This window comes from Hippoglossus stenolepis, chromosome 14 (genome assembly GCF_022539355.2).
Source record: "Hippoglossus stenolepis isolate QCI-W04-F060 chromosome 14, HSTE1.2, whole genome shotgun sequence".
Taxonomy (NCBI): Eukaryota; Metazoa; Chordata; class Actinopteri; order Pleuronectiformes; family Pleuronectidae; genus Hippoglossus; species Hippoglossus stenolepis.
Genome location: NC_061496.1, coordinates 24516604 through 24535871, shown reverse-complemented (window position 1 = coordinate 24535871; position 19268 = coordinate 24516604). Strand labels below are relative to the sequence as shown.

At 41.1% G+C, this 19268-nt stretch overlaps 1 protein-coding gene across 1 annotated transcript in view; it reads left to right on the top strand.

The window, feature by feature from the left end:
* Positions 1-18098, top strand: part of tgfbr3 (transforming growth factor, beta receptor III) — a 71553-nt gene extending 53455 nt beyond the window's left edge. Inside the window, exons 10-17 of the mRNA XM_035175941.2 lie at positions 268-423; positions 1847-1948; positions 2406-2591; positions 4312-4605; positions 5254-5380; positions 9637-9687; positions 9963-10070; positions 13812-18098. Coding sequence (XP_035031832.1) covers positions 268-423; positions 1847-1948; positions 2406-2591; positions 4312-4605; positions 5254-5380; positions 9637-9687; positions 9963-10070; positions 13812-13930 — 1143 coding nt within the window. The 3' untranslated portion in view covers positions 13931-18098. The remainder of the gene's footprint in view (positions 1-267; positions 424-1846; positions 1949-2405; positions 2592-4311; positions 4606-5253; positions 5381-9636; positions 9688-9962; positions 10071-13811) is intronic.
* Positions 18099-19268: the final 1170 nt, after the last annotated feature.

The following is a 19268-nucleotide window of genomic DNA, read 5'->3' as shown; positions in this document are numbered from 1 at the left end:
GAAGAAAGTAGGACTGGTCCCGACACTTGGCATCCGTTCACGGGGACAGCTCAGTCAGCCCACATCACAGAATGGAAACTGGCATAGACTGTAATTAGGGGAAGCCGGGGCTGGAGCGAGACCACCTTGTGGGATTTGTTTATTCCTGGGAACTTAAAGTCTCACACAACCGCTCAACTGTTTTTTTTACTATTTTTAAAATGAGTTAATAAGGGATTTATTTTTTTGATCTTCATCCAGTATTACCATTTTTTGATCTTTCCACAGGCGAACGGATTTATTCATGCCAACCTCACACTGCTAGACCCAAAATGCAAAGCAACAGTCAATGCCACCCACTACACGCTGGAAACTCCTCTGACAGGCTGTGAGACCACCGTATTTGCCATGCAGGGAAGCCCTATGGCCCTCCACTTAAACTCTGTGAGTAAAATACCTGTTATTACATTGTAGTTTTAAACAAACCATGCAAATAAACCTGTGATTATTACATAAAACCAAAGAATGTATTTTTAAAGTGTCTCATTAAAAGAGAGAGAGAGAGAGAGAGACAACTAACGCTAGTTCAACTGCCTCACTGACCAATGGGGTACAAACACCACATGGAATTACAATGACTCAGAATGTGTTCAAATAACCACACAAATACAAGTACCTTGTGGGAGTGTTCACGTTAGCAAGCCAGGCTAACCAGCTCCACTGTCCAACAGATAACACCTGTACCCAGAAAAGCTAGTTAGCCTCACATCCTCGCTATGTGAGTTTCTTTAAAAAGTGAGGAAAGCACCATCTTGTATCGATCCTTGTCGGCTGCACAGGACTACGATGTTCACAACAGACTTTCACAGCGTGTCCTCAAATGTCCTCAGACGTCAGTCAGCTTCTCAAAGTGGGAAATGGCCACTCGGATATCTCAACCCTGTTTCCACAAATATGTCCATAAGCAGTTTTATCCTCTTTTGTGGATGAGTGGAAAAAAGAGCAGAGCTGCTACAGCTCCAGTGTCATGTTTTATACGGCCTTTAAATGAAAGGAAAGAAGTGAGAGGAAAAAGGAAAAGTGAGGGATCAAATTTCTGTTCGACTTTAATGTGACAGTAACCACTTGATCGTGGGATTCAATATTCACATGTGACATCCCCGGGTAACTTCATTATTATGGAATGCATTCATACAGCGTGTTTGTCCTAACAAGCAGAGATGAATCACTTCCTACCCGGCCTTGTGAAATCCTTTGTGGGGGGAAATTTGGAGGAACACATAGTCAGTCAAAAGCAGACTGAAATGCAGGGCACATGTCCAAGGTCATCCTTTGTGTTTGCACTTGGACGCAGGGATAACCTCTGATCTCTGGTCAAAAGAGATTCATTTTCTTTGTCCAAGTCCCCACACATCACAGACAATCTGCGTTGGCTCTCCTGTTGTTTTCACTCAGCGGTGGCACCAACAGCAGATCAGCTAACAAAACAACACTGTTAGCATCATTGAAATGTTCCTCTTACCTCATTAAATCAAAATCCTCCCAAAGCTGAGAGTCATAACCACAGACTCTGACATGCCTCTGCTCTGTTGAGAAATCAAAAGTGTGTTTTGTGTGTTTGACCAGTGCTAGTCCCACTGCTGAAGCCACAGGACATTACCACATGTTAGACCCAACTCATTGGTTACTGAATATTTTGGCAATCCGTCTCGTAGATTCAAATCTCTGCCTGAATTAAGCAATACTATACTTGCAACAGGATCTGATTGGGACAAAAAAATCTGGAAATGATTTTTGTGAGTTATTCTTTCACTCACTCTGCTGGGCCTTGTGTTTTGTGAGTAACCGTCTCCTCTGTGGGTTGCAGGTCTTGATAAGTCATGCTGAGAACAAGGATGGGAGTGGTCGGCCGCTGGATTTTGTAGAGAGGACGGTCAGCGAGCCCACAGAGCACCAGTCTGTCATCGAGGTAAGACAGTGGACATTATTGTGGTTCTCTCTCTGTGCGAGCCGCACTTAATCGCAGGGTTAAAGTTGACTACTGACAACTGATCATCTACATCTCAATGTAATTCATGCTCAGTTGGAGGAGACTCCGTTTCCCAGAGTCCCTTGGTGCTTGTAAAATAAAAAAACTGGCTCCTGAAATCTCTCCCTCTTTCCATGATGTCTTTTTCGTGAACTTGAGCTGACATTTTCCAATTTGAAGTTTCTCCTGACTTATTTTCCTTTGTCTCATCCTTTCCTATTCTCCAGCTTATTGACCTTGTTTATACAGTATCTCTTGGGTTCTTTGCGTAATTTCTGGTTCATCTTGATGTGGCTTTATTGAGACACAGTCATGTAGGGTTAGGGTCCTCTGCGATGGAATCTGATGTCAGAGCCCTGCTGATATTTGTGTTGGCTTTGTTTTGCTCCCCTCCTAGTTCAACTGCACATACAGAAAGAACCAGGGAACCTCTGAAACACTTCCCAGGATTGTACCGGGACCGTCCAGGCAGCCGGTCAACAACATGACGTTCACTATGGAGGTGTACAACACGCCGCCGACTAACAACCCCTCGCGCCAGGCCTTCTTCCCGGTTTCACCGAATCAACAAGTCTTTGTGGAGGTAAGCCTTACATCTCTAATATTTTAATTCTTATTTCAGCACCATGTGTTTTCAGCTTAATGCAGTGTTTTCTTATGTAACTTGTGTTTTTGTATCTAAATTGAAACTTTCATAAGAGCAGAGAAAACTCAGCTTTGTTTGCTCTGTCTGGGATTTTTAGCTCTTCCTGCTTTGATCTCGTAGTGTGGCATCCACAAGGTCAATTTGTATTTTGTCTGGTTGGGGCTACAAAGCTAACACTCACTTTCACTCCCGAAACCATCATTGTATCTCCCTTTTTATATGTGTCTGTCTGGCTCAAAATCCTTGTTTCGCAACAGTAATTGTGGAGGTCACGTAAGAGATGGCAGAGACTCGAACTCTGCGGTCCTTTGAAGAGATGATTTATGATGGTATCAGCAGGAGATGCTTCGATGACAGTGTGGACACCGAGCCAGCAGGTTACAAAGAGATGTCTGTGCACGAGGCTTTGGCGTGAGCCTCTCCTCAGAAGTCACACTGTGCTGAGACCTGACCTGAGGCCGTGGCCAAAAGGGGCACAAATGCACTTTGATGCTTATAGAGGGGCTTTTTGTTCGTTCAAAACAAACCTCCCTCCAGTAGTGCACACATGATGTATTGTTGTAAATACATGTGTCGTCAAAATGAACTTTTATTATACATTATAAGCCTTAATCTGCATGATTTACATATTGTTTTTATGTGTCTGCGTCTCACTCCGGCTAAGCCCTTTCTAATGAGGATACCATTACTGACAATCCAAGAAAAGGAAAGAGGAGGAATAATAACTCAAGGGCCTGTCTTGTGGTTACTCATGGAAATATATTACTACAAGCCTAACTCAGACTGAAATACTACTTGAAGAAATCTGTTTAGTTCCTGTCTTGTGTCAGTGTTATGGCAGTGGTCGTCGATGTGGTTTCCAGACACTCAATAGTGGCAGCTAGATTTGGACAAATGGCTCAGTGAGCAGCGATGAATACGATGCACATCTTTTCTTTAGTTAAGGTCTGAAATAGACAGATATCATTTAATGTTTTCCTGCCACAGCCACATTTTTGGTATAAACAAATGCAACATTAAAACTTATTTTGGCCACTTGGGTGCAGTTAAGTGTAGTTCATATAATAATTTATTTGCAAACAGTTGCCTGTGTACTCATTCAGATACTGACCATCATTAGCATTCATATTGAGTTGTGTCTGTTCAGTATTAACTCCTGAGAATAATATCTCAGCTCCTAAGCTGGAGAATGCTCCTCTGTGTTCAAAAGCTGGTTGCTAAATTGTCTGTCTGTTGTTTTGTTTCCTATTGGATAGGTTTTTTTTGAGTGAATATATATGATATATATAATATTACATTTGAGACTCTAAAACCAAAACAATTAGCTGATAAATACTTAAAATCTTTGTGGTGCTAAGAAAACTGTGTTTGTCACCATGGACAACCTGCTTTACATTTGTCACTTGATATATTATTCTATATGTATATCTTGGAAAACAATGACTAAATATTATTTTGGCTGTTTTTTGTCCAAAATCAGAAAAATAAAGTTGTGGTATTTGCCAGACTAAAAGCGAGCAGTAACTTCTTCTTTTCCCACTGATCATTACTCTCTTTACTCAGCAGAAAAAAATGGGTTTTGAGTAGATGATTGACAAATGTGAATTCATCCATCTATTTGAATGATAAATATTTTTTTCTCCCTTGTGTGCTTCAGGTCACATCGACCGCATCGGACTCGGATCTGGGGTTCACCATCATATCATGCTCCATTTCTCCCAACTCCAACCCCAGCGTGGCCTCAGACTACACCCTCATTGAGACCGTCTGCCCCACAGACGAGTCCGTCCATTTCTTAACTAAGACGGACTTCCCGATCCCTCACGCTCGTTTGGATAAGAAAAGTTTCAGCTTCACCTTCAGCTCAAAGTTGAACATGTCCCGGCTTTTCCTGCACTGTGAGATGTCTCTGTGTGCCAAGAGATCCCAGAGCAGTCAGAGTCTGCCGCCGGTATGCAGCAAAATCTTCTCCGAATTACTTGTATTCTTTTGCATGTTTAATGATTTCACTGCACAAGCCATCAGGGTTATTGTAGTCTCTCCAGAGCCATACAGCATTAGCAGAGTTTGTTTGAGCAGAGGTCAGTGTTGTAGTGCTCCACCTTTTACTCTGGCTCAGCAGCATCAAGTCTGCACCCAAAGCCAGCAACGAAACATGGATCAATGGACAGTTTGCCAAGTATCCAGCTGCAGAACAAAATAAGCAGTGGTCTTAGCCATCAAATTCATTTTTCACTTACTGTGTTATGTGTCCAACTCACTTGCACAATCTCTTGCAAGTTATTTTCTTTCCTTTTTTTTTACCCTTTCTCTACTTGAAATAGGGACGAGGCAGCAGTGGCCTGAGGCTGAATTGTAAATGTGAAGCTATTTGTTAAGCTCTGATAATGATCAGGGTCAGGCTAAGAAAGTTATTCATTTGTTTAATTTGCAAGTTTAGTCAGTTATAACAACAATTATTTACTCAAGGTTGAGAAATATAAATGCCTAAATGCTTCTGAAGGTAATAAATGAGTATCGGTTCTCTTTTGGATTTCCTCACTGTAAATTTAGTAGTTAATAAGTTCTTAGATCTCTTTATTTCTTCTTGTCCAAACAGTGCCTGCAAACTGGTGAGTCCTGTGACTCTCTTAAGGTGGACAGCATCCTCAAGATGATGATGAACAGTAAGACGACTACCCAGCAGCTGGTTGTGCTGAATAGCTCTGGTCCGCCAGACTTAACAGGTTAGTGAGAGGAAAAGAAAACCCGTTTTACACCCATTCAGACCTCACGCCATGAGCTCAGCTGTGAGTTAAAGGGTCTGGTTTCCATGACTTTAATTGTGCAGTGTTTGATAAGAAACCTGAAGCGAAGGAAGAAGCCGGTCTCAGGGCGAAGCAACCAGAGAAAGCTTGGTCCAGCGCTTGGAGATTACACCAAACCACAAAGCTCTGCACATCACTTTCCCACATCTGGCCATCGTTAAGCGTGTGTGTGCGTGTGTGATGTGATTGTGTACGCCAGTGTGCACTTTTGGTGTGTGCGTACATGTGTCTGTTTACATTAAACATCTGTACATCTGTGTGTGTGTGTGTGTGTGTGTTTGGGTATGTATACATCCTAGTTTGTTGTTGACGGCAGTACAGGGGAGTGTGCTAACGCTGAGTACTGTGGCTCTGGACCAGTCCACGCCGAGGGAGAGGTGGAAAATAGTCATACAGCATCCAGCTCCAGTTGTTTTTACTTAGGACCTTCACTGTGGCCTCCACTTTCCACTAGAGAGGGGGGAGAAGGGAGGTGTGGTGTGTGTGGTGTGTGTGTGTGTGTGTGTGTGTGTGTGTGTGTGTGTGTGTGTGTGTGTGTGTGTGTGTGTGTGTGTGTGTTTTTAGGGGAGTAGTGGCCCTCTCATTGGCTTTGTATCTCAGGGGCCATGAGTGCGATCTGAGGGGGAAGGAGCGGCCTGCAGGGAGGGCCTGAGGTCACCACCGCCACATTTTACTAATTATGACCTAACTTAATAAGGGGTGATATCATGAATGCCCAATATCGAGTGGACTGCCAGAGTGTTTCATTTAAACATCCCCTCTGAGCAATGACACCAACAAAGGGACCTGTGGTTAGCCATAGTCAACTTTATTGACTCATGAGTTTGATATAATTTACGTCATTTTTATCTGTGTGAGCTGGAGCCAGAGCGATATATATAACTTAGCTTAACTAGAGTGATACAAAGATGGTATATAAAAACAACTTGGAGACTAAACATCAGGCCAGAAGGAGGTACAGGCCAATGACGTGTTAGACATTTTTTAGTGACATATTGGGTAACCAACCACATTGTAGGTACGAACCCTGGGATGTGCCCCTTTTAACTACCCCACTCAGAGCTAAAACAGTTACTGTACACTTCTAAAAATGTACTTATAATAATAACAATAATAATAATAAAAGCACTTTTCATAGTATAACAATGCAATCCAAGGTGCTTTACAATAAATAAATGATAAAAAATAAACATATGAAGATAATAAAAGATGTTACAACAATAAACCCAACTTTTTTAAAATTCTATTCTAATTTATTTATCAGGAAAGATAATAGGTAGACTAAATAATAAAGAAAATAAGTGTTTATTATGGCCACATGCTCAGTGCTTTAAATTCAACCGTCTTCAAAATGTTTGTATTTCTTGTGTTTTAAATGACATGAGAATATTCTTTTTACTCTCAAATATTGTAACTTGATACAGCCAATCAAATATAGTTTGTGGTCAGGTGAAAAGTCAGCGTTGGACAGGAAAACGCTGAACAGAAGTGGGTGTATTTTTTACATTTTAACTGGACTTAGGGTTTTACCATTGGGAGATTCCCTATGGTTGTAGTCATGTTTTACCACAAGTGCCAGTGTTGATGTTGGAGAAGTTGCATTTGAGGAGAGAATTGAACTGCGACCGTAACATTTCCAGTAATGAGTGAATGAGTAAGCTAAGCTATAGCCCAGAGTAGGCCGGCACCAGGATGCAGTGCCACACCACTGTGCCAGTGCAGCGGGTTTACTTTTCCATGGAGGAGATTAAGTAAACTCAGATATGTAATAACCACCAGTGAAGAAAAAAAAACTCACACAGGGGCATTGCTTGTGGTGGGATGGGAAACAAAACAAGCAGCCTTTTCAGGGTCCACAGTTCTGCCCTGGACTGCATCCCAAAGAGCTGAACTTGATCTTCAAATCAAAGAAGGCCACTTGTGGCCAACTTGGTGCATGGAAAAACAAAACCGCCGCAAAGCCCTGCCATCAAAAGTAGATTCACTGCTTCACTGCTTCAATAAATATATTTTATCCCTTTTTTTCTGGTGACATTCAGGAGAAGTTGAACAGTATCATTTATATGAGAGTGTGCGGATCGTTACACCTATACAAAATGTATCGATAAATTTAAGTCTGCAGAGAGTAAAGGGGGAAGAAAACCTTTAATATTTGGTTTAAAAATATTGGAAAGGCTCAAAATGCAGAATGTAAAATAAATACTCAACACACAAATTGCTTTTCTTCTAAGCAGCTGATTTCTGTAAAAGATATCTGTAATGATACATCACGTTTTTCCATGTGGGTTTTGCTGTTTTCATTAGCTGCTTTTCACATAGCTTATTATTATCATCACAATTATCAAAAACATAATACTGTAAACTGCAAAAGAAAAAGATGTTAGTAGTTGTACATGAGTTAGAATTCCGCACTAGATAGTTATGTATTCATTATTATTCTATATATTAATCATTAATTATTATTCTTACTATAATACGTATTCTGAAGACTAGCAAATCAATACAGCACAACAAGAAGTTAATAAATAAAAGCAACAAAGCAATGACTTCAATAAAACGATTACAAGAATCATGAAAAACATCATATAATAAAGATATAAAAAATGTATGTAAAAAAACAATTGCATGTAAAAATGTATGACTGCAGTTGTAGGACAGGTTGCAGCTCATTCTATCGAAAAGGTGCATAATACCTGAACCCAGTTCTGCCCACATTAGTGCGAGCAGAGGGGATATCTAAGGTGATGTTGGTACTGGATTGTGTTCTATAGTGACAAGATGGGAAGGTTGGAAGGTTCTTCAGTCGAGCTTAATAAATGAATAACATTTCCTCTTGAGTGTACAGATGTCCATCCAACTGAGTGATACAGAAAACAGTGATTTCTACGAAACATGTCATTTGTGATAAAAAGTAATGCACCATGATACACAGGGTTGAACTACTAAGGCTTTGATGGGGAAGCATGACGATTGACAATGTCTCCGTAGTCAAGGACGGACATGAAGGCTGCACAAGGGTTTTAGATCAGAAGACAAAAATCCTTTAAGAATCCTAGTTAGATTTTTTAATTTTTTTTGTCAAATGAATGAAGTCAATGAATATGGCTTGTACTGGTGTTAAATGTCTGAGGGACCCAAGCTGCTTACGGTATCAGGCTTTGAACTGTCGAGTTCAACTGCAGCTGCTTCTAAATGGAATGAAACCCCAAGTGTCAATAGTCTTGCAGAAGTGACGTCAGTGGTTTGTGCCCTCTGTGATGAGAGGTCAGAGTTGAACACAAACAAGTCATTACGCAGGACTGCTCACTCATTCCATCGCAAGCACTCTCACGTAAACAAATGACATCCATACAGATATCTGCGCTGCTCCAACTCCGGCAACAGCTTCAAGCTGCAAACTCAAGGCATGAATCTAACTTCTGAAGCTCTGTCTGGTTCTGTTAAAGTAGGGAACATAAGTCAAGACCTGACAGAGGCCCAGCAGCACATTGTTCCCCGCAGACATCAAGGCATTATTTTAAAAAGCGCTTTGAGTTTTTTCAGCTTGATAACTACAGACGTTCTCAGCCCAGAGTCGTATAATTTTTTTCAGTGTCAAGTTATATGGTTTTGCTTTAGTACGCTCCTCCTCTCTCTTCTGCTCATGGGCTGAAAGCATCACTGGCCACCCTCTATATTCTAAGCACAACAGGTCACACTGGATAACACTGGAGTGGAGGAGTGGAGGTGGAGAGTGGCAGAGAGGACGTCCTCTGGCTGTCGTCCCCTCTGAAATTATAAAGTCCTTTCTGATGACCTGTCAGTGTTCTTTCCAAGAATAGCACCCATTGTGCCAGAGACTTGGACACGTACCAGACTTGCCTCTTGAGTTCGCCCGTACACAAGCGCCTTTGTATTGTTTTTTTAAGACATCATTACAGTTAATTTTGCTTTTGGAGGCATTCCAAATGTTTTTTAAAAAATTGGGTCAGCAGAACTAGAAGGCATCTGTAAGTTGATCCTTTAGGACGCTGTCGTCTCAGAGAGGAGCTTCTCTCTACAATATCAGCCCACTCACAGCATTTGTTGTATTATTATTTGAGTAATTAATAAATTAAATTTCTTTATGTAAACAGAGACAGAGTAGACATGATGGTCAACTTGCATTGACAATATATATTTCTTTAATTTTACAGTTGATCTTCCATCCAAAGTACCCCAGAGCCCACAGGGACCTCCTAAGGATAGTAAGTTGTCTTACAAAAGTGTCCTATTCTCTTTTATACTGTATTTGAATGCGTGTGTATGTATGTGAATGTTATAGATCTCCACAGTGATCAATATTTGATCAATGAAAATAATAATAAAATAATAAATTATATAAATAAACAGTGTAAAGTAAATAAAGGAACAATTATCCCAGTATCACATTTTTTTCTCACATGATAACAAAATTTGTCAATTTTACACAATTTGTCTTATTTGAAAGATTTAAAATATGTCTATGCTGTTTTCTTTCTAGACACCATGTATGTGCTGGACACTCCAACAGTCGTGGGAATCGCCTTTGCAGCCTTTGTGATCGGGGCTTTGTTGACCGGAGCCCTGTGGTTTATCTACTCCCACACAGGTAGGTCCTTTACCTGCTGCTCCTGGGGGGCCCCGGCTCACCTTTCCACATTAATGAAAAGATAAAAAAAAATGCAAAGGAATGCTCGAGCGTCTCCGTGCCAAAAATGTGCCGTTGGGATTGCCAAACATCCTGCTGCTGACAGGGGTCAGTTCACAATAACATATTCACTCCTTCACTGTAAATATATCCTGTTGGTCAGCAGCAAGAGCTCTCCTCTTTCCTGCCTTTGAATGTTTCGGGGGCTGCGGGTTGGTCAGCGAATATTCTCAGTACAATGGGCTGGAGACAAGTTGGAAATCCCCTTGTAGGGTGTAGCGGGCGCTCGGAGGAAAAGACACACAATCTGTCCATTAGATGCCAAGACTTTCCCCCATCATTCCCAGCCTGCCGACCCCGGCCGACCCCTGAGAGGAAGTGCTCTCCCAGCGGCCCAGCGAGTTCACCGTTACATAGAGCTGCCCTGTTCTCGCTGGCCTGTGTGTTGACTGGTGCTGCGCTATGCCCCTGACCTGTGGCCCTGTGGCTGATCTGTTCTCCATGCATGTGTCCCATAGACCTGGTTGAGTTTAGAGGTCGAGTATTTCACAAAGTACAACAATGGGAGTGTTTAAGTTTACACTTTGGAAGCAGGTCACAGTCTGACAATGCTGGATAGTTTCAGTGGTAAATCATTCTCACCGATAGATGTGAATTTAGCAGCTATACAGGCACTTGTAAAAACTGTTACAAATTGACATACATTTTAAAACTGCTGTCCATGCACAGTCAAATTGAAAAGTGTTTACTGAACATGATTCATTTAGCAGGAAAGATCAGCTGTCAGATTGCGGTACCCTTATCTTTATCCCAATATTGCTTTTGGCTCCTCTTCAGAGAGTCACTTTGTTCAAGCTTTGTGAGCTACCAGCTATGAAAAACTACTCAAACTTCCAAATACATCAGATGTCAAAAGTGAACATGTACGTAGAGCAGGTGTAAAGATAGAATGCATGTAAAAACAATACACATGGCCACGAGTCTTTAATACAGACACATGTTCCTGTGTATGTTATTTTAGTAAGCGTAGTGTAGGGTAACTATGGACGGACTTGTTTAGCTGTCTTGGCTGAAGTGACCTTATATGGCGACGTTGGTGGTTCCACATAAACCCCAAGAATGTAGATCCCCCAAAACAGCCACCAAAAATACCAGAATATTCTAAATCAGTGAACAGGGAGATGGAACATGAAAAACGGATTTGAGTCTATCCCCCCAGGATCTGAGAAAACAGACAAACAGTTTTTGATGTTGCATATAATCACTGGAATTATATTTGGAGTTGTTGTGTTCATCACAGATTAATTCCATATAAGGCAATTAGAAGCATAAATAGCTTTAACAGCAACATACAGTATTATGGCGTCTTGCTCACTATCTTGACTTATACAACAGGTCTTCACTCTGCCAGGGCTGGAGTTAGCTCTGCCAAGAGACCTGCTCAGCTGGTGAAATAACATTTAGAAAGAAGAAAAAATCTAACCAGTCTTGGAAACAGTCTCAGCTGTCAATCATGATGTTTGACCCCATTTTCAGAGCAAATAACTAATTAAAAGCAAATTTTATGGAAACATTTGCAATGGGATATACAGTACATCAGTGTGGTGAGAGAAAAATATTTGTATTGTGTATTTTGATTTCTTAGTTTGTTCCATGTCCCATACACTAACATGGAGGAGGCAGGGTTTATGACCTTTACTGCAGCCAGCTACCAGGGGGCGATTGGGATGCTTTTGGCTTCACCTTTAGGTAGTCGTCATGTCGTCCATCTTTACACACGGCCGATGATTGGTCCACCACTTTAGTTGCATATATGTCAACAACCACTAGATTGATTAACTTGTAATTCTGCAATTACCCAGAGGATGATCCCCTGACTCTTCCTCCAGTGCCAGCATAAGATGATGTTTGTAGTTTTCCGTCTGGAATGGAATTAGCTTTACAGGTTTACAGTATGTGCCCTTCAGGTTGAGTTGTTATATCTTGGTTATACAATCATTCATTCATATCGGTGTCACCCAAATTGTTAGCATGCTAACATTTACTTTTACTTTTGTTCTCTCATATATGCTCAGTAACCTCTTTCTGTCTGGTTCTCTCTCACCTTGTGTGAGATGCTACAACTGTTTGTCCATGCGAATGGGATTGTTCTTATGGGACGGTTTGGTTTCGGCACATTTCCCCTGAGTCTCTCCATCTTTTGAGTGGGCCATCATGCTCGTAGGAGCTTAGTGATCCACAGAAAAGCCTCCTATTATTAGATTAAAATAATACCTGGAGTCAGATGAGACTGAAAAGTGTTGTGGTGAGGTGATGGCTGAGACAGACACAAGTGAGAGTCAATAGATGTCCCTCTGTTTTTGGAATACTGAGTTTCAGAAAAGTCACAACCTTTTCAAGGACTTTTGTATCATCTTTCACTAGATACTTTGTTTCAGATACAGTCAATTTGACTGTGCCGTTGTGGAAGAGACACTGAGATTCTGCTTATGCATTTTTAATTCCCCGTCCAGAGATTAAATTGTCTCTGAGGGCTCAACAGCTGTTGCCACAACTGGACACAGAGTGTGTCCGTGTGACATACAAAGCTGCCTTTATCTCTTCTATCTAGAAAGATAATATTGGACTTGGGAATTTATATTTCCTCAGACTAACGAGGTGAATCCAAGTCCCTTTGTTTTGTAGAGAGCAGGATCCTGCTGGCAGCTCTGCTCTGGTAAACATTAGCAGAACTGAGGGGCCCCGAAGAGGGAGCGGGACATAGGATCTGTGCCTGTGGACACACATATGCTGCTTATCATATATCTAGGACACAGGAACATACTGTACACACACCAGTTCCAGCACACACTAAAGACTATAGATGGGAAAATATTAATCTATGACACTTTCATTTCTGTGTGTGCTCTCAAAAGAAGAAACCAGGGAGAGACTGCAGGAAACGTGCCAAAAACTCGGATTAAACACAGACTGGGCCTTATATCAAACTCCACCTGTTGTGTATAAGAGACTCTTTTTTTTTTGTACACAAATGTAAGCACTTTTATTTGCCCCTTGGTTTAAGTGTCGGATCCCAAGAGTCTACGAAGTGACATGCTTATTTAGACACGGAACAATAAACCAGTCAGTGGTTTGAGCTCCAGTCAGAAAGTCCTTTGTTGTGTTTGTTCTGCTTTATCTTCTAAAGCCAGGCTAATCGATTCCAGAAAACAAAAAGAAATGAACCCCACGAATGGGAAAACCTCCTCGTCTTGTTCTGTCTAACATATCTCCCGTCAAAGAGAATGTGACTGGTTGTTTTGGTCTTTGTGAGTTGACATCTTAAGGGTCCCAACATGTGAAAACTCTGTGCTTATGCGTTTTAAGATGGTAAAAGTGAGGACAGATGCGGTGCAGAGTTCTTCTAGTATTTTTCACTGTTGCCATGTGCTTTTACTTGAGTAAGAATGAAGTGGGGTTTGTAGTAAAGCATAAAGTATCTCATTTCAACCTCAGTACAAGGTTTATGTGGCGCAATGGCAGTCGTAGTAAACAGCAGAAGATACAAAAACAATTTGTCAATTTGTAACTCCAAACATATTGATTGGTCTTATTCCTGCCTACCTCTGGCATTTTCTCATTTATATACATTTTGTCTCTCTCTCTTTCTCCCATTGGTCCAACCCCCCCCTCCACTCCCCCCCTCTCCTGCTCTGTGTCTAGGTGAGACAGCTGGCACGCAGCAGGTCCAGAAGTCCCAACTGGCCTCGGAGAACAGCAGCGCGGCTCACAGCATCGGCAGCACGCAAAGCACGCCCTGCTCCAGCAGCAGCACAGCATAGCCCAGGACACTTCCCCAGCGGGGGTGCACGGCCCTGCTGTGGCTCCTGGAAGGGCCCCGGAGGTTCACAGGGACCGGTTTGAGGATTCCCTTCCGTGGAAGGAGTTCTTTTTGGAGGAAGTGGTAGGAAGGAAAAAATATATATATATAAAATTTAAAAAAATTTAAAAGAAGAAAACACACAATAGCACCTGTAGCTGTTGTGTTAGTCCCCTTGTGCCACTTCAAGTGTGTGCAGTCAAATGGACTGTCCTGGTGTGTAACAGTTCTGAGACTCAGCGGCATCACCTCATTTCTAGCAGAAAAAAAAGTCGACAAGAATCAAATGTGCGTGTACACCAGACATTTCTTTCTAATCCAAATGCTGCTTTTTTTCTGAGCACAACAGAGCCTTTTGTTTTGACCTTAAATGGTTCGACTTGGGCTGTTTGTATCGAGCAGGTGCTCTGCAACAGCAGTGATGTCAGTATTAGTGAGTGAGATGTCGATGGCTGCACTGTAACATGTTACTTTAGGACATGCAGCACTCAACATGGGAGAGCAGCAAAGCAACCACTATTCACATGTGGACAACAGTGCAGTATTAGCAGGAGTCGTCATCTGGAGCCAAAGAGAGATAATGGCTTTTAAGAGACGCAGGGCAGAGTAGGTATTGAATGTATACACAAGAGTAAAAAGCCAAAAAAATGTGAAAGAAAAATGTGAAAGTCTTGCTGTTGAATGCCACATTTCATAATGAGCTAATTACACTCATCCCCCCCCCCTCACAATGGATTTATACACACAGATTTTCTTTCTGTAAAGTAGTTATAGTTGTGCATTTCATTGGGTGGGGGTCTGAGTCTTAATTTCATACACAAGTTGTTACACAACTTCACAGGGGCATTATGGGTTCCCTATTCTTACAGTCGTTTTTAATGGAAATGTTCAACATTTTGGGAAATATTTTGTAAAAGTTAGATGAGAAGATGGATGCCTCTTTTGTGTCTGTTCGTTAAATGGGGAACACAGTGCAGGAGATGATTAGCCTCACTTAGCATGAAGATTATAGAGCAAAACCTATGAGTTCAGAGATCAGTTCAATGTTTTTAAGAATGATTCACAGAACAGAACTCCCCCTAAGACATTTTTAATTTCTGCCTGTGCAGGGAAAGGTGTTTATTAATTAGCTTTAGATATACTGGCATGTGCATCTTTAGCTTCCCTGTGCGTTTTTTATGCTAAAGTGGCACATTAATTCACATGCTCTATCTCATGTGTTGAATCTGCAAACAAAAAGAAAGTGTTTTTAGGGGGAGATTCATACATTAACTTCTCTTGCTAAATGCTAAGCTTGGCTAATCAACTCCCGGCTTCGGCACCATGCCAAACTCAGATGTGAGAGTTGCTTTGAGCTTGAAAGCAAATAAGCATATTTCCCAAAACTATTCATTTCATATGTGTATATATTTTTTTGTAAATATTGTAAATAGCCATGAAGCATTGTGTGAAAAGGATGTTGTTGTACTTGTGGACTGGACAGTGTAAGGTCCAAGTTTTCACCGTGTCATATTATAAAAGTGACCAGTAAATACCAGTGTTGAATAACAAAAACGGGCGGGGGATTTTTTTCGGACATAATTTTTTAATCATGGCTTAGCTGATGCAGTTTGGATCCCACTGTCTGTGCCTATACACCAGGGCTGCCACTCAATACTATTTTCATATTGATCAATCAAATCTTTGTTTGGTTTTAAAAAGCTCTACACTTTAGAAGCTAAAAAAAAGAATATTTGGCATTTCCCTTGATAAAAAACTGAAATGATGATTACATTTCTACCAATTGATTATTCGGCTCATTGTAGTCTTATCGGACAGAGGCCAAGGGAGAGTATTTTTTATATAAGGCCAAATGTTCAGTGTTTTATGGTTGTTTTTGTAAATCTTGGCACTGACAGTGTTGAATAAGCTCTAGCTCAAGCTCTTTGTTATGAACATAAATTTGCAGGTGTTGGTCAAACTGCAACACCTCGACTACCCCACCGTCTCAGAATAGCATGAATGTTTGCTGCAGTGCCTTCCGTCATTAACCTGCATGTAATTGTATCAGACTGTGTGTGGGACTAACCTTTAACGATTTAACCAACAAGAAAAGCAGAATGTATGTTATCTCAAAGCTTTTGATCTTATTTTTCTTTTAATATGTAAACATGTATAAAGCTTTCTACAGAGGGAACAGAGTATAAAGATATAGATATAGATATATATATTTGTGTATAAAATTATATTCTGGAATATATATATATATATATATATATATATACCAAGAGAAATTGATTGTTTTCTATGTGTGTTAAGTACTGTGAATTGTGGATTTGCTCATACATAAGTCTTTATGATTTACGTAGATCATTAATAAAAGCCCTGTGCCACGTTTATGACACTTTGACAAATGAAATTTTTTATTTGAAATTATCAAGTTTAAAAAAAACATGATTCACTGTCTAATGGAAAAGTCTAAATCTCATCACAATATGTAAGTCTGAAAAAATTGACTTTTTTTAACCTTTGAAACTTTATTCAACAATGTGTCATAACACAAGCAATGGGTTTATAATGAATACTACATATAAATATGTAATTTCTTCTGTACATGGAAAAAACATTTCCTATGGTTTGTTCAAACATTGTGACAGTTTGTGGTCACATTTTCGCACTTGCCAATAATGTTTCATGACTGAAGCTGTTGCGTATTGATTGCTCTTTTGTATAAATCATGTTTTTACTCAAATATTTTCTCATGAAGTAAATAAATCGGATGTTGAATTTATCCATTTGGATCACAGCATCTCAGATATCAGTTTCATATATTTGGAGATAAGCTGCAATAATGACTATTCTTATCATAACATTTAGTGAGGTTCCCACTATAAAACCCACATCCCCAAATCGATCCCCTCTTTTCTTCCTCCCATTGCCATAATCAGGAACACATACTGTATCCCCATTGACATAATGAAAAATAATTCAATCAAAGCTGGACCACTAATGGCAGCAGGGAAATAAGAGCGAGGATTGGGTAATAAATGTGGCTGTTCTCTGTTTGACTGGAGAAAATCCAACCTTTTCTTATTTGGTTTCTGGAAACTCAGCTGTTTTCACTAACACTTGAGAAATCACTTTCATTAAGTTCTATTAGAACCACTTGGTTTCAGGGCAACATTGAACCTTGTTTGTTGTGTCGGGCCTCGGGCCAGGGGGGTCTCAGTCAGCTCCGTTATACAGTGACTGTACAGCAGTGACATGCTGCAGCATTATTGTGAACAACATTGTATCCCACTGTAAACAGAGCACACTCTCCACGTCGTACAGAGTGGAAATATAATCAGCGGTCATTGTGGGCTTAGGGCTTTCTGACATTCCTGTAGTTTTGCGGTTTCTCTTATCGACTGTGGCGAATCCATCCCCCCCATTTGTTATTACCCCCCTCACTCCAACCCCCCCCACCCCGTGTGTCACGCCGTTCAGCTGTGAGCCTCCGAGTTATGCTCTGGATACAATTATCTCATTTGAGATAATTTCTGGATATTCCCTCACTCAAACTAATGATACGGCGTCAACATTCCTCCTCCTTCTCTATTACCCCAGTGCATGCTGGAAAAACCACTTCCCCCCCATAGTAGAGAATGAGGATGAGTTACATGCTGTCAATATGAAACAATGATGCTGTATCACACTAGAGTCCCGCTCCTGGTCGATGCCGATCTGACAACAGCTGTAATCGGAGCACGAATCCATTGATTTAGTCATTGATTGTATTTGTTAAACCATTTTACTACCTCATGTGTTTTTCTATGAATTTGTCATTTGTGTGTGTTTGTATGTGCGTGAGTGTTTTCTGTGCATGTGTGTGAACTCGAGAGAAGTTGAAACTCTTATAGACTATACTCCAGTTTGATGATTTCGGGGCCCCTACATTGTTTTACTGCAGTCCACATGTCATTCTTCTTCTCAAAGTAAACAATGAAGTGGTCGATGTTTGATCACGATGGTGATAGGGGGCGTTGGAAATGTGTAGAACTTTTGTCAGCAGTTACCGTTTCCTTTGGAGTTTGAAAACGTTTTATACGCTGTAAATATGCATGATATTTGTATACCCATTATGTCCAATAAATTGTCATGATAATCCACGAGCCTGTTGGTCTGAAGGTTTCTCTGCTGCTGTGTGTGTGTGTGGGGGGGCGCCGTATGGACACCTCCTGTACGGGTTTGGTGGAGAACAATGAGCTGTAATAATGATTTGTTGGGCTTGGCTCCGCTGCGGTGAAGTCATGACTCGTCTCTGGTGAGCTCATAAATGATACAGACCATGTTGGCCCCTGGCTGGAGGTTTTTTCACGGGAGACCACGGAGATGAGGGTCCCCACCTCATCCCCCTCCCCACTGGCTTCTTTGCTTTTGATTAGAGCTCCCTGGAGACGGCGGTGAGCAGCGCGCCTCGGAGTGCATTGGAAACCTCAGTGATTACAGGAGGCCAAGGGCGAACGGTGACGCAGCCTCTCGTTCTGCCAGCTCGGGTTCAGGGCGACTGGTCCACATGTCCCACATCACACTGACCCCATCTGTGGCCTTTGTGATGTCACATCTGTATCTTGACTTTTCCCACACTGTCCTCGCTGAGGCGTCCTCAGGCGGCGAGGCTCTCTCCAGCTGTGGTATATTGAATTCTTGAATGCTCATCCACACAGTCAGGCTGTAGATCGTGATGTAAATATTTTCATGTCCAGCTTCCCCCCTCTGGGTACCTGGAACACACGTTTGTTGTTCTGCTGCTTTATCCATTTAGTCACTGATTGCACATGTCCCAAACAATAGTGCACGACAAAGACCGACTCCGAACACTGGCGCTGAGGAGAGCTGGATTAATCTAGAGCAGACCTTTTCTTCTAAACATGATTACTTGAATTATGGTAAGTGAGATGCTCGGGAGCTTTGTTGGCTGCAGAGTGGATGAGACCAGTCACAAGACAAATAAATAGGCTATAATGTGGCTGGAAGAAGAACAGCACATAGGCTTCACATTCTCTCCTGCACACACAAAAATGTATTTAAAACAGATCACCCAATACCTTATGTAGCTTCCATAGGGATTAAAGCACACACACAAAGCAAGAACTCAATAGAGAACTAAGAAATCAAAACAGGAACCAAGGAAAACAGAGAAGTGAACATAATAGAATGATATAGAGAAAAATATAATAAGAGGATAAAATAATAAAGTCCAAAGCAAAAATAGATGTATGAAAGTGTGTGAAAATCAAAAAAGTAAAATATAGTTTATTAAAAAGATAATAATCTGA